This window comes from Heptranchias perlo, unplaced genomic scaffold, assembly GCF_035084215.1.
Source record: "Heptranchias perlo isolate sHepPer1 unplaced genomic scaffold, sHepPer1.hap1 HAP1_SCAFFOLD_1389, whole genome shotgun sequence".
Classification (NCBI taxonomy): domain Eukaryota; kingdom Metazoa; phylum Chordata; class Chondrichthyes; order Hexanchiformes; family Hexanchidae; genus Heptranchias; species Heptranchias perlo.
Window position 1 is genome coordinate 1 of NW_027138634.1, and position 16,377 is coordinate 16,377.

Genomic DNA, 16,377 nt, shown 5'->3' on the forward strand with positions numbered 1-16,377 from the left:
TGGGGAGAGAGAGAGGGAGGGGGGGGGGGGAGAGAGGGGGGGGAGAGGGGGGGGGGGAGAGAGAGGGGGGGGAGAGAGAGGGAGGGGGGGAGAGAGAGGGAGGGGGGGGGAGAGAGAGGGAGGGGGGGGGAGAGAGAGGGGAGGGGGGGGGAGAGAGAGGGAGGGGGGGGGGGAGAGAGAGGGAGGGGGGGGGGAGAGAGGGGGGGGAAGGGGAGAGAGGGGAGGGGTGGGAGGGGAGGGGGAGTGGGGGGAGAGGGGGGAGAGGTGAGGTGGGAGAGAGGGGAGGGGTGGGAGGGGAGGGGGGGAGAGGGGGGGGGGAGAGGTGAGGTGGGGGAGGAGGGAGCTTGTTCCCCATTCAGTCCGACCATGTCTGATTTGTATTTCACTCCATTTCCCCCCTTGGTTCCATTCCCTTTAATCCCCTCACCCAACAAAAATCCATCAATCTCAGTTTTGAAATTTTCAATTGACCCCCGGCCTCCCCTTTTCCGGGGGAGAGAGTTCCAGATTCCCACTCCCCTTTGTGTGAAGAAATGCTTCCTGACATCACCCCTGAACGGCCGAGCTCTAATTTTAAGATTATTCCCCCTTGTTCTGGACTCCCCCCACCAGAGGAAATAGTTTCTCTCTATCGACCCCATCAAATCCTTTAATCATCTTAAACCCCTCGATTCGATCACCCCTTAATCTTCTGCACTCGAGGGAATACAAGCCTCGTCTCTGCAACCTGTCCTCGTAATTTAACCCTTTTAGCCCCGGTGTTATTCTGGTGAATCTGCACTGCACCCCCTCCAAGGCCGATATATCCTTCCTGAGGGGACGGTGCCCAGAACTGGACGCAGTGTCTCCAGATGGGGTCTGACCAGAGCTCTGTCCAGCTGTAATATAACTTCCACCTCTTTGTATTCCAGCCCTCGAGATAAAGGCCAACGTTCCATTATCCTTTTTAATGATCTTTTTGTACCTTTCCACCATTGGGAGGGTGGTGTGGGGAGGGAGCTGTGGGGGACAGTTCCGGGCTGGAGCCAGGGTGTAACCTCTCTGTTTCCCCTCCCCCAGGTGACGGACTCCTCCGGACACATCCTGTACTCGAAGGAGGAGGCAACGAAGGGCAAATTCGCCTTCACCACTGACGACTACGACATGTTCGAGATCTGCTTCGAGAGCCGCCTGCCCCCGGGTGAGTGAGTCCGAGGGGGGGGTCCTGGGGTACGGGGAGGGGCTCGGGCAGAAATAATAATAAAAGGGAAAATAGCTCACTGATAAGAAAAAGGGATGAGAACAAAGTCCAGGTCACAAATAGTGTCACAGGTAATATAAATACTTCAGGTTCATCAAAAAAAAATACAGGAAATAATAAAATAACTGATTAAAAAATAATACAGCAGTGATGAAAAACAAGTGTGATATTTTTAAGAAGTGAGAAAAACAGCATAGAACATATGAATTAAGAGCAGGAGTAGGCCATTCGGCCCCTCTGCCATTTGATAAGATCAAGGCTGATCCGATTGTGACCTCAACCCTACTTTCCCATCCACCAACTATAACCTTTGACTCCCCTGTTAATCAGGAATCCATCTAACTCAGCCTTAAAAATATTCACTGACCCTGCCTCCACCGCTCTCTGGGGAAGGGAGTTCCACAGACTCACCACCCTCTGAGAGAAAAAGTTTCTCCTCATCTCCGTCTTAAATGGGAGACCATTTATTTTTAAACTGTGGTCCCCGAGTTCTAGTCTCTCCCACAAGGGGAAACATCCTCTCAGCATCTACCCCTTCTAGTCTCCTCAAGATCACCTCTCATTCTTCTAAACTCCAGCCTGTACAGGCCCAACTTGTCCAACCTTTCCTCATAAGATAACCCCCTCATCCCAGGAATCAGTCGAGGGAACCTTCTCTGAAATGCCTCCAAAGCAAGTATGTCCTTCCTTAAATAAGGAGACCAAAACTGCACACAGTATATTCTAGATATGGTCTAGTCGGTCTGTTGCCCAAATAAGAGTTCTCTCCACAAGTGCAGATAGCATAAGGAATAAAAAAAGTGAATCAGACGGTTAAAACAAGTATAAAAGGACTGTATTGGTAGGAGTGATCACCGCACAGGCCTCGTGGAGACGAAGTCCCGTCTTCGCACTGAGGACACCATCCAACGTGTTGTGTGGCACTACCACCATGCTAAATGGGATAGATTCAGAACAGATCTAGCAGCTCAAAACTGGGCATCCATGAGGCGCTGTGGGCCATCAGCAGCAGCAGAATTGTATTCCAGCACAATCTGTAACCTCATGGCCCGACATTTTCCTCACTCCACCATTACCAACAAGTCAGGGGATCAACCCTGGTTCAAGGACGAGTGTAGAAGAGCATGCCAGAAGCAGCACCAGACGTATCTAAAAATGAGGTGCCAACCTGGTGAAGCTACAACACAGGACTACATGCATGGTAAACAGCAGAAGCAACATGCTATAGACAGAGCTAAGCGATTCCACAACCAACGGATCAGATCAAAGCTCTGCAGTCCTGCCACATCCAGTTGTGAATGGTGGTGGACAATTAAACAACTAACGGAAGGAGGAGGCTCTGTAAACATCCCCATCCTCAATGATGCCAGAGTCCAGCGTGAGTGCAAAAGACAAGGCTGAAGCGTTTGCAACCATCTTCAGCCAGAAGTGCCAAGTGGATAATCCGTCTCGGCCTCCTCCTGATATCCCCACCATCACAGAAGCCAGTCTTCAGCCAATTTGTTTCACTCCACGTGATATCAAGAAACAAGATTGGGAGTGTTAAGAACCTAGTCCCTCTCTGCATCTCCTCCCCTCGCCTCCAGTGCTTCAATATCCTTTCTGTAGTGTGGGTCTCTCAAGTCAACAATGGATTTACTACATCTTTGTCTGATCTTCCAGACCGTCTCTCTCTCTCTCTCTCTCTCCCTGCCCAGATCGCCAAGGCGGAGAAGCCACTTGAGGTGGAGCTGCGACGATTGGAGGATCTGTCAGAGTCGATCGTCAATGACTTTGCCTACATGAAGCAGCGAGAGGAAGAGATGAGGGACACCAATGGTAGGAGCACCCAGCACAGGCTTCAGTCTGCAACACCCGCCCCTTCTCCACTTACTGCTCTCGGTCTCGGGGACCCTGTCTCGTTCCTCGGTCAGCGTCACTCACCCCTCCGAGTCAGAAGTTTGTGGGTTTTAGCTCCCTCCACCTCCCGGGACATAAGCCCCTCTCCCCTTCTCTCCCCCATAGCACGAGCCTCAGCTTCATACGGTTATCCAGTCGTCCTGTGAAAGATGCAGTGGGTTCTGCTTCAGGCACTTTGTGGCAAAGCATCCCTTGCCCCAACTGCCCTCCACTCGCCCTCTGAGTAAAGAGGGGTGGTCTAGGGCTTGGGTACCAGGGGTCAGGGGTTAAAAGGACTGCAGGACTGATCCCCAGTGTCAAAGGGACTTAGTTTTTAAAAAAACGTACATTTATTTCGCCCCTTCCACGACCTCGGGACGTCCCAGAGCACTTAATAGCCAGTAATGTACTATTTTGAAGTGGAGTCACTGTTGCAATTTAGGGAACGGGCAGCCAACTTGCGCACAGCAAGATCCCACAAACAGCGTTGTGATAATGACCAGATAATCTGTGTTTTAGTGGCGTTGGTTGAGGGATAAATATTGGCCAGAACACCCAGGGGAGAATTCTGCTCTTCTCCCATTAGTGTCTGTGAGATCTTTTACGTCCACCTGAGAGGGGCAGGCAGGGACTCAGTTTAACGTCTCATCGGAAATACGGCACCTCAGACAGTGCCGCACTCCCTCAGTACTGCACTGGGAGTGTCGGCCTGGATTAGGTGCTCGAGTCTCTGGAGTGGGGCTCGAACCCACGACCTTCTGACAAGGGGGCCTTGTCGAGGCAGATAAGAATCTGCATATTTTCATTCCAAGTTTGACTGCAGGATAAGGGAACGTGTGTACAAACTGGGGCGAGTGTGGGCAGGATGGAACACCCGGAGGGGAGGCTCTCAGTCGGGTAGCGGAGGGAAAACACAGAGTCCTTTCATGGGCCGGTAGATGGGGTGCTCCATGGGCTGGAGGCCTCCACTCATCTAAACCAGGGAGTTGGAGTCAGAGGGCTGGGACCTTTCTACACCAGAGGGCAGAGTTGTGGAATAAGTTTTTGGGGAAGGACGGTATAAACGGGGTCCAGAGACAGAAGGGATCATTTGAAGCCCCTGGGATTAAAGGGACAGTGGCTGCATGGTTACAAAATTGGCTAAGGGACAGAGAGTAGTGGTGAACGGTTGTTTTTCAGACTGGAGGGAAATATACAGTGGTGTTCCCCAGGGGTCAGTATTAGGACCACTGCTCTTTTTGATATATATTAATGACTTGCACTTAGGTATTCAGGGTATTTCAAACTTTACAGATGATACGAAACTCAGAAATGTAGTTAACAATGTGGAGGATAGCAACAGACTTCAGGAGGACACAGACTGGTGGAATGGGCAGACACATGGCAGATGAAATTTAACACAGAAGTGGGAAGTGATACATTTTGGCAGGAAGAATGAGGAGAGGCAATATAAACTAAATGGTACAATTTTAAAGGGAATGCAGGAACAGAGAGACCTGGGGAGTGCACAGACACAAATCCTTGAAGGTGACAAATTGAGAAGGCTGTTTAAAAAAAGCATACAGGATCCTGGGCTTTATTAATAGAGGCATAGAGTACGAAAGCAAGGAAGTTATACTAAACCTTTATAAAACACTGGTTAGGCCTCAGCTGGAGTATTGTGTCCAATTCTGGGCACCACACTTTAGGAAGGATGTCAAGGCCTTGGAGAGGGTGCAGAGGAGATTTACTAGAATGGTACCCGGGATGAGGGACTTCAGTGATGTCGAGAAACTGGGATTGTTCTCTTTAGAGCAGAGAAGGTTACGGGGAGATTTAATAGAGGTGTTCAAAATTATGAAGACTTTTAATAGATTAAATAAAGAGAAACTATTTCCAGTGGCAGAAGGGTCGGTAACCAGAGGACACAGATTTAAGGTAATTGGCAAAAGAACCAGATGGCGATGAGGGTTTTATTTTACGCAGCGAGTTATGACCTGGAATGCGCTGCCTGAAGCAGATTTAATAATAACTTTCAAAAGGGAATTGGATAAACACTGAAAGGAAACATTTGCAGGGCTATGGGGAAAGGGCAGGGGAGTGGGACTAATGGGACAGCTCTTTCAAAGAGCCAGCACAGGCACGATGGGCCGAGAGGCCTCCTGTGCTGTAAGATTCTAGGTGGTGGGATTGACCTGTTAGAAAGGGACAGGGTGTCAGTTGTGGACAGAGTGACGCTCCCATGAAAGGCCTGCCATGTCCCTGCTCTCACCTGAGCTGTTTAGCGAGAGTGGATCCAGGATGGGGATTCGGGGGAGGGAGTGACCCCAGGCATCGACCAAAGGGCAGACTCGGAGCAGCAGTGACCCAGGAGCAGGGAAACGGTGCTCGGGGCAGCAAGGTGAAGGGAAGAGGGAGGGCTGCCTTCAGTGAAGTGATCTTAGTGCAGATTGAATCCACTCCTCCAACCTGTTTGATGGGCCCCTCTCTCTCTCTCTCTCCCCCTCCGTGCAGAGTCCACCAGTGCTCGTGTCCTGTATTTCAGCATCTTCTCCATGTGCTGCCTCGTCGGCCTGGCCACCTGGCAGGTCTTCTACCTGCGACGCTTCTTCAAAGCCAAGAAGCTCATTGAGTAACGACGATGTGTGTGTGTGTGTAAAACGCTGGCCCGTGTGTCTGTCTGTGCCTGGAGAGTGTTCAGTGGGTGGGGGTAATTTTCAATAATGTCTCTTTATATTAAATGGGGTGCTTTGAATGTTTAAACTGTAGGTTGTGTTTTAATTCGTAGCATTGCAGTCAGTAATTGGCCCCCGGTCGGTGTTTCAGACCAGTCTGAGGGAGTCCTGGAAACAATCAGTATCCTCAGACATGCCCTGGATCAGGAGGTGGGACCAATAGTGTTCGCTGCCCTGAGCTTTCGATGATTGATTGATTGTTTTCGGAAGGTACTGGGATTAATTCCACCCGGCCCCGTTGCTCCCCAGGAGAGAGAGAGAGAGACAAACGTCCGAACTTCTTTGGGAAAAATCTAACGTTTGTAGAAGTTCCTCTCCAACTCATTTGCCGGTGTGATGCTGCACAGTGTCGAGTGGATTCCTGGAGGAATGCTGCAGGGAGGGAGAGTGCACTGGGGGCTGCATTTCCTTCACTGTGTTGGACTTCACCTGATGGTCATCAGGCAGAGCTGGTGACAGCCGCTCCACCCTGACCCCGCTGCACCTTGAACCTCATAGGATCTGACAGCACAGGAGGATGCCGTTCAGCCCATCGTGCCTGTGCTGGCTCCTTCAAACAGCTCTCCAATTAGTCCCACTCCCCCCTGCTCTTTCCCCGCGGTCCTGCAGATTTCTCCCCTTCAAATATTTAGCCTGTTCCCTTTTGAAAGTTATTACAAATTTCCCCGGGGGCCGCTGGGCTGCTGCTCGCCGGTGGAATTTCCATCAGGGGCCGGGGCCCACCGTGACTAATGGCCGCTGACCCAGGAAACTGGGTAATGACCAGGGTGCGGTCAGGGGGCGATGGGCAGAATTCCCGCCCTCACCCTGTTGCAACGTCCGGAAAGTCCAGGCATTGTGTCCACCGGTGACATCTCTCTCCCCTGTGCTATTAACCTGGTATTCTGATTTTGGACGCCTTATAACCGCCAGGGAAAGCACAGTGCCTCCTCCTCAGCGTGGGCAACGCAGGTCTAACTGGTGCCCAGGCCTGGCACCAGTGACCTGATAGAAGCTGTTCGACCTCACGGCCCAGGAAAGGTCGGGAGAGAAAGGCAAACGGATCAAATTTTCTTCCCTTTCGACAAGAAACGGCGTCTCTGAGAAATTATTTTGGAAAAACAAAACGGTTTATTGTTTCAAGGCACAATCTCTGTTCCTTGCGAGTCCAGGCCTGGTTTATTCCTGTCGAACCTTTACAGCCTCCGCTGCTCTTAAATTAAGATGTGGAGATGCCGGTGATGGACTGGGGTGGACAAATGTAAGGAATCTTACAACACCAGGTTATAGTCCAACAAATTTATTTTAAAATCACAAGCTTTCGGAGATTATCTCCGTCGTCAGATGAAGAAGGAGATAATCTCCGAAAGCTTGTGATTTTAAAATAAATTTGTTGGACTATAACCTGGTGTTGTAAGATTCCTTACTCTTGAATTAAAGTGGCTGCTTTTTGAATTAACAGTTAATTCAAATTGAAATCATTTCTTAATTCCCACCACCGGATAATTGAGCAGAAGTCAACTGTGAACTAACAGGAGGTGAGTGAGGACCCTGGGGATGAAAGAACTTTAAGGGGAATGTGAGACACAAAGAAACTCATTTTAATAATATGTATTTTCAAAAAAAAGATACTGAATTTCTTCAGAGTCCAAAATGAAACACTTCTCATTGTAATCCAGTGCAAGTTCACATTCTGTATTTCCTATCTTTTCACACCACGATCAGTCTGAAAGCTGGATCATTAATAAAAACTTTCCCTGCACTGGCCCGAGGCAAAATTCAGGAATAAGAAACGAGATTCCCGAAGGCCGGGCTTAAGCACTTTGCGGAGGGTGAGAGAGAGAGAGAGAGTCACCAGAGCCGCGCTCGTCAAATCGCTCTCCGCTTTGACGGACAAGTTCTCAGTCCCAACATCACTCACAATATCGACAAGACGCCACTCGTCCATCTGATGTGACCCCCTGATAATCCCAGTCCCAACTGCTCCATGTCCGTGTGTTTCCCAAACTCTCCCAGCGTGATGCTGGAACAGGACTGACCGTTCCTCCCCGGGAGGGGGGCAGGAGCTATTTTAAGATCAGCCTCCAGCTGCCTGCATTCCAGAGTATTGGGAATAGCGAAAAAAATAACTAGTTTGTTTGGTGGGCTGTGCGTGTTTGAATCTCCAAACTGAGATACTGATAACCAGGCGCAGGTTGGATCCAAAATTGGCTCAGTGGCAGGAAGAAAAGGGTAATGATCAAGGGGTGTTTTTTTGACTGGAAGGCTGTTTCCAGTGGGGTTCCGCAGAGCTCAGTACTCGGTCCCTTGCTTTTTGTGATGTTAATGATTTGGACTTAAATGTAGGGGGCTTGATCAAGAAGTTTGCAGATGATACAAAATTGGCAGCATGGTTGATAGTGAGGAGGAAAGCTGTGGAGTGCAGGAAGATATCAATGGACTGGTCAGGTGGGCAGGAAAATGGTAAATGGAATTTAATCCGGAGAAGTGTGAGGTAATGCATTTGGGGCCGGCAAATAAGGCAAGGGAGCACACAATAAATGGGAGGATACTGAAAGGTGTAGAAGAAGTGAGGGACCTTGGAATGCATGTCCACAGATCCCTGAAGGTAGCAGGACAGGTAGATAAGGTGGATAACAAGGCAAATGGAATTCTTTCCTTTATTAGACACGGCATAGAATATAAGAGCAGGGAGGTTATGCTGGAACTGTATAAAACAATGGTTAGGCCCCAACTTGAGTACTGTGTACAGTTCTGGTCACCACATTACAGGAAGGGTGTAATTGCATTCGAGAGGGTACAGGGGAGATTTACGAGGATGTTGCCAGGACTGGATAATTTTAGCTATGAAGAAAGATTGGATAGGCTGGGATTGTTCTCTTTGAAACTGAGGAGGCTGAGGATTGATTTAATTGAGGTGTACAAATTTATGTGTGGCCGAGATAGGCTGGACAGGAAGGACCGATTTCCCTTCGCAGAGAGGTCAATAAACAAGGGGCAGGGCATAGATTTAAAGTGATTGGTGGAAGGATTATTGAGGAGCTGAGAAAACATTTTTCACCCAGAGGCTGGTAGGTGTCTGGAACTCACTGCCTGAAAGGGTGGTAGAGGCAGAAACCCTCAACTCATTTAAAAGGTACCCGGATATACACCTGAAGAGCCGTGACCGACAAGGCTATGGACCAAGTGCTGGAAAGTGGGATTAGGCTGGGTGGCTCATTTTCGGCTGGCGCGGACACAATGGACGGAATGGCCTACTTCTGTGCTGTAAATTTTCTCTGATTCTATGATTCTCATTAACAGTAAGCAGGGTAGTTCAGGGATCATGAGAACACTACTGAAGAAAAGTAACTGCTGGGAACCAAGCAATGTGTCCTTGTAAACCACAGATTAGGGAAGTTCCAGCTCCAGTAACAGAGATGGATCACAATAGGGGATAAAAGTGAGGGGATACTGAAGTAATGGGCAGTTGGGACTGGAGACACCGGAGATCAAGCTCAGGGAGTCCGTGGTTCCATCCAGAGGGCTGATCTCGTCTCCACGGGGGATTTGCATGTTTAGTCTGGTATGGGAGAGGAAAGAGAATTTGCTCATATATTTCTTAATGAGGTATTAAAGTTGCTGACTCTCAGACTTGTTAATTAATAAGACAATGCATTATTTAGAACCTTCCATCCCTAAGTCTCTCTGCTGCTCTACTTTTAAACTTTCACCATTTAGTTTACATTTCATCTCATTTTTCTTCCTCTCAAAATGCATCACGTCACATTTCTCTGCATTAAATTTCACCTGGCCCATTTACTAACCCGTGGACGTCACAATGAAGTCACTGACTCCTCTTCACAGTTCCCCACGCTGCCAATTTTGGAGTCATCTAGAAATTTTCACCTTGTGTCCCACAAACCCAAGCTCATATCATTCTCTACATTGAGATTAGCAATGGTCCCAACACTGACCCTGGGGCACACCAATGTTTACATCCCCCCAGTCTGAAGAAAATCTATTAACCACTGCTTTCTGTTTTCTGCCCTTTCAACAACTTCCTGTACACAATGCCTCATTCCTTTTAATATGGTAAGTATTAATTTTATCAACAAGCCTCCTGTCCTGCATCTTACCAAAAACCCTTTCACAATCAATGTACACAACATCCACTACATTTCCTTTATCAGTGGACTTGAGTTATCTCAAATGAGCCATGTTGGCTGTTCTTAATTGATGTGTTTTTCTAACAAATGTTGAAATGTTTGCTCCACCTCATCTGGTTTGATCTGTTTCAAGACGCAACAGAAAGGTTGCGTTGTCTCCTGGAGTTAAAGATAAATTACGTTTTAAAAATTATGTTTCAGACAATGAGGGACATCTGGGCTTAGACCCGCCCATTCTGTGCCGCACTCACACACTCCGATTCGTTGGAGGACCAACTCACCCCTCACCCGCCCACCCCTCTAGTCAATTTCCGCTCCTCCTATTGGTCCGGAACTCTCCTTAGTCACCAGGACGGGATTAGAGGTGAAACTGACATCCTGAGGTGCAGTTCGAAAATAAACATTAATTGAACCCGTCAGTTGCAACATTTAATAAAACGAAATTAATAAAAGTTACCGTAAAAAATATTTTCTGGATTTCACCAAAATGGGGGAGCGTCTGCGCTGTGTGTTTGTGCCGGTTTTAATGGCACGAAGGGCTGGGGTTTCAGTTTATTTTATTTTCTTTGGTCCAAACGCGCTCTCCCTGCTTCCAATGTCTTTGTTTTTCGGCCTGATATTAAGATCATCAATGGCGGCTGCATCACCCAGCATGCAGCGCGGTACAGATTGTGCCCTATCCGAATCAGTGGAGCCCAGTGCGCAGGCGCAGTATTGACTCATTATCGGTCAGTGTGTCCTGAGCATGCGCGGCCAGTCGAGGCTGCGGGAGGAGCGCGTTCGGTGCAGGTCAGAGGATCGGAGCAAGAGGCTCAATAAACCCCGGGGCCCGGGTCCGGGCTCAGGCCCAGGCTCAGGCTTTACAAACCCCGAGTGCGGCCCCAGACCCGAATATAAAACAGTGAACATTATCCCCCCCTCACTACCCGCCGGGAAATGAAGGGGAAATGGGGATCGGTCAGGGAGCGTCTGTAAATGAAGGGGAAATGGTGATCGGTCAGGGAGCGTCTGTAAATGAAGGGGAAATGTTGATCGGTCAGGGAGAGTCTGTAAATGAAGGAGAAATGGGGATCAGTCAGGGAGCATCTGTAAATGAAGGAGAAATGGTGATCGGTCAGGGAGCATCTGTAAATGAAGGGGAAATGGTGATCGGTTGGGGAGCGTCTGTAAATGAAGGGGAAATGGTGATCGGTTGGGGAGTGTCTGTAAATGAAGGAGAAATGGGGATCAGTCAGGGAGCATCTGTAAATGAAGGGGAAATGGGGATCGGTCAGGGAGCGTCTGTAAATGAAGGAGAAATGGGGATCGGTCAGGGAGCGTCTGTAAATGAAGGAGAAATGGTGATCGGTCAGGGAGCATCTGTAAATGAAGGGGAAATGGTGATCGGTTGGGGAGCGTCTGTAAATGAAGGGGAAATGGTGATCGGTTGGGGAGCGACTTATGGTTCAGGGCTACTGAAAGATGATGCGATGGGTTTGGATTTCAGCACAGGGAGGAGGGAGAGTGTGTGGGACGGGGGATTTTCAGGTTTGAGTAATGAGAGAGGAAATAATGTTCCATAGAAAGTAGAGTTATCTGATCTGAATTTCTATCTTGTAATTACAGTGATAACTTTTATAAACTCCATTTACAGGGGAGGATTTGCAGAAGGAAACTCAAACCAAAGATCTCGTCAAGATCTGACAGAGTCACTCGATTCATCAGGACCTGAATATCATCGACCTTTGAATGTGGAAGGAGAAACTTTTGTCTGTTCTATCTGTGGGAGAAGATTTCAAACATCAGTGTGAGTGGAAAAGCACCGAGACACACACACCCGAGTGAGAGTGTTCCAGTGCACTGACTGTGGAAAGAGCTTTCCCCAATTGCACAGCCAGAAAAAATATCGCACCATTCACAGCGGGGAGAAACCATACACGTGTTCTGTGTGTGGACGAGGCTTCAACTGATCGTCCAACCTGGAGACACACAAGGACACCCGGACCACGGAGAAACCGTGGAAATGTGGGGACTGTGGGAAGGGATTCAATTCCCCTTCAGAGCTGGAAACTCATCGACGCAGTCACACTGGGGAGAGGCCGTTCACCTGCTCCGTGTGTCGGAAGGGATTCACTCGGTCATCCCACCTCCTGACACACCTGCGAGCTCACTCTGATGAGAGACCTTTTAAATGTTCTGACTGTGAGAAAAGGTTTAAAAGCAACAGTAATCTGCTGTCACACCAACGCACTCACACTGGGGAGAGGCCGTTCACCTGCTCCGTGTGTGGGAAGGGATTCACTCAGTCATCCACCCTGTTGACACACCAGCGAGTTCACACTGGGGAGAGACCGTTTAAATGTTCTGACTGTGAGAAAAGGTTTAAATGCAAAAGGAATCTGCTGACACACCAATGTACCCACACTGGGGAGAGGCCGTTCACCTGCTCCGTGTGTGGGAAGGGATTCACTCAGTCATCCACCCTGTTGACACACCAGCGAGTTCACACTGGGGAGAGCCCGTTCACCTGCTCCGTGTGTGGGAAGGGATTCACTCGGTCATCTGAGCTTCTGACACACCAGCGAGTTCACACTGATGAGAGACCTTTTAAATGTTCTGACTGTGAGAAGAGGTTTAAAAGCAAAATTGAACTGCTGAAACACCAACGCACTCACACTGGGAATAGGCCGTTCATCTGCTCTGTGTGTGGGAAAGGATTCACTCGGTCATCTCACCTCCTGACACACCAGCGAGTTCACACTGATGTGAGACCTTTTAAATGTTCTGACTGTGAGAAGAGGTTTAAAAGCAAAATTGAACTGCTTAGCCACCAACGCACCCACACGGGGGAGAGGCCATTCACCTGCTCCGTGTGTGGGAAGAGATTCACTCGGTCATCTCACCTCCTGACACACCAGCAAGTTCACTCCGATGAGAGACCTTTTAAATGTTCTGACTGTGGGAAGAGGTATAAAAGCAAATGTAATCTGCTGACACACCAATGCACCCACACTGGGGAGAGGCCGTTCTCCTGCTCCGTGTGTAAGAAGAGATTCACTCGGTCATCCACCCTGCTGAAACACCAGCAAGTTCACACTGAGAGACCTTTAAATGTTCTGACTGTGGGAAGAGATTTAAAATCACAAACAAACTGCTGAGACATCGACGCACTCACACAGGGGAGAGACTTTTCACCTGCTCCGTGTGTGGGAAGGGATTCACTCAGTCATCACACGTGCTGAGACACCAGCGAGTTCACGAAATGAGCAGGTCCAACGAGCCGGTCTGTAACACAGGCCAATGACTCAGTGCAGCTCGTTACCCAGTCACTGGGCTCCGTTATAGCCTCTCCTGCCAGTAACACACAAAGAGAAATTGTAAATCTGAAACAGAAAGAGATAATGTATAACACTTCATATCAACCACCAGTTTTTCCCTCTTTCCGGCTTTTAAAACAATCTGTTTCACAGTTTGTGAAACCCGAAACAGCCTCTGGGATTTGCAGATTGAGAATTTCAGTGGAAATTGGGACAGTCATTAAGTATCGGAACAAATATCCCCGCTGAGGTTTCAGGATTGTTACTGGTTTATTTATATCAGTGAGTGGCCAATTTTAAACTCGGTGAGGGTCTAAACCGAAGGTAAGAGCCTGGGATAGACAAGAGATTCTTCAATGTATTAAGTTAAATTACACTGATTCCACCAACACTGGACATCACATCCCTCAAACATTGTTACCTGTTGCTGTATAAAACTGGTGAGGGTGGAAATGGGAAATAACTGAAAAAAACTTCATTGTATCAAAGTTAATTCTGATCATTATTATTATACAAACATTCTACAGCCTATCCCTTAAAAAGGACCCAATATCAAACCAGTCCCCAGTCCTTGGGCCTGTGCCTATGTTGTGATTTGCACCCGCTTCTGACTGACTTGGTATCAGACGCACTCCCGTCAACAGTAAACGGATGGAGCCGGATCCATAAGAGAAAAATGAGGACCGACCTCCGCGGTTCTCCCAGAGTGCGGGAGGCGGAGTAACAGCAGCAGACAGAGAGATCTCTCTAAACCAGCCGCTGCCGCCGGAGAGAAGCGAGTCCCGTTCCGAGCCGTGTCTGTCAGGCGCCCGCTGACCCTCTCTTCACTGAAGGGGACCGATTCAGCACCAACTCACACACCCACCATTGGATCATTGAATCACCTTCAACACCTGAATTACATCACCACTTAATCCTCTATACACGAGGAAATACAAACCTTGTCCACGCAACTTGCCCTCATAATGTAACCATTTTAGCCCCGGTATCATTCTGGTCTTTCTGCGCTGCACCTCCTGCAAGGCCAATATATTCTTCCTGAGGTCTGGTGCCCAGGACTGAATGCCGTGCTCTAAATGTGGCCTTAGCAGAGTTTATAGAATTCGAACATAAATTCCACCCTTTTGATTTCCAGTTCCCTTGAGATAAAGGCCGACATTCCATTAGCCATTTTAATTATTTTTTGCACCTGTCTGCCAACTCGTCATGATTTCCCGAAGTATCTCTGCTCACCCACAGTTCCTGGCTTCTCACCATTTCGAAAATACTCTGATTTATCTTGCTTCGCGCCAAAGTGGATGGCCTCACATTTCCCCAGATTGAAACTTTGAACAGTCTGGGGCTCTTTTGTCGAGAAAAGAGAAGGCTGAGGGTGACCTGATACAGGACTTTAAGATTATGCAAGGGTTTGATCGGTCAGATGTAGATAAGGTGTTTGTACTTTTGGGAGTGGGGACGTCAGAACTTCGGGCCATGAATATAATAGTCATCAATAAATCCAATCTGGCATTCAAGAGAAACATATTTATCCAGAGAGGCGTTAGAATGTGCAGCTCGCTCCCACAAGGAGTAGTTAAGGCGAATATCATGGATGCATTTACGGTGAAGTGAGATAAACACATGGAGGAGAAAGGAATATTCGGGTTTGCTCATAGGGTTAGATGAAGAGGGGTTGGAGGAGGCTCGTCTGCAGCATAAACACCGGTATGGTCTAGTTGGGCCGAATTGCCTGTTTCTGTGATGTGCATTCTATGTAATTCTATGTAAGCTCCATCTGACACAGTTTTACCAACTCACTGAATCTATCAATTTCCTTTTACAACTTTATGCTCCCATCTACACAACTCACTGTGCACCCAAACTTGGTGTCGTCAACAAACCTGGATATACCGCTCTCTATTCCTTTATCTGCCTCATTTATACAGATCCCTGGGGGACACCACTAATCACATCCTGTCAATTTGAGTACATACCCATTAACCCTACTCTCTGTCTCCTACCTCCAAACCAACTCCCTCCCCATGTCAATGGGTTGCTTTGAATTCCACATGTTCTCATTTCTGTTAACAGTCTCTGATGTTAAACCTTATCGAATCCCTCTGGAAGTCAATATACACATAACACCCATAGACACTCCATTATTTACCACGTTAGTTACATCTTCAAAAAGTTCAACTATTTTCGTTAGACTTGTCTTACCCTTTACAAATCCATGCTGGTTCTCTCTGATCAATTCATGTTTATCCAAGTGCTCAGTCATTCTTTCCCCAATAACAGATTCTGGTAACTTCCCCACAACAGACGTCAGACTAATAGGTCTATAATTTCCTGTTTTATCTCTCCTACCCTTCCTAATTAATGGAATGATATTTGAATTTTTTCAATCCATGGAACAATTCCTGAATCAAGAGAGTTTTGAACGATCATGACTAAAGCATGTACAATTTCCTCACCTATTCCCCTTCGTCCCCTGGGATGGTCACCATCAGGTCCTGGAGATTTGTCTATCTTTAGTCTAATTGTTTTCTCCATTACCATTATTTTACTTACACTGAATCCCCTTGATTTATTTTCAGTTTTCCTCGTGTCTCTGGTTTATTATCCTCATGCTTTTCTGTGAGTATTTAGCAAGTCTGCCATTTCCTGATTTTCAATTCCAATATCACCTCCATCTGTCTTTAAGGGGCCCACATTACTCTTAGTCACCCTTCTTTCTCATAATATACGTGTAAAAACGTTGAAAGTTGTCCTTAATTTCACTCACAAGTTTTTCTCGTTTTCCCTCTTTGCACCTTTCACGATTTTTTTTTCGTTTCAGCACCACAATAAACAACACTTCACTGTGAAATTTGCTCAATTAGTTCTTCAGTGTCAGAGCGAGAATTGTCCATCCCTAATTTATTTAAAGTAACAAACAAACACAAGCACACATATTCATTCGTCTATCAAAGCACTGATGGACACAGAAAGATAAACACAGCCTGAAACGCAGTCAGTATCGGGATTCACAGGGAAACTGGCAAGCGAAAGAGACAAAGATAAAACAGTCTGAATCATCAACAGAATGTGACGTGTCGCTGATAGATATTAATGAGAGGAGGTGCGAAACGCTCCCATGAATT

At 47.7% G+C, this 16,377-nt stretch overlaps 1 protein-coding gene across 1 annotated transcript; it reads left to right on the forward strand.

Annotated features, from left to right (window-relative positions):
• Positions 1–1,059: 1,059 nt before the first annotated feature.
• Positions 1,060–5,860, forward strand: LOC137308776 (transmembrane emp24 domain-containing protein 10-like; the record flags this gene model as incomplete). Its single annotated transcript, XM_067977279.1, has 3 exons — positions 1,060–1,180; positions 2,903–3,058; positions 5,612–5,860. Coding segments are annotated over 3 exons (399 nt in total), but the record flags the coding sequence as incomplete, so codon positions are not given.
• Positions 5,861–16,377: the final 10,517 nt, after the last annotated feature.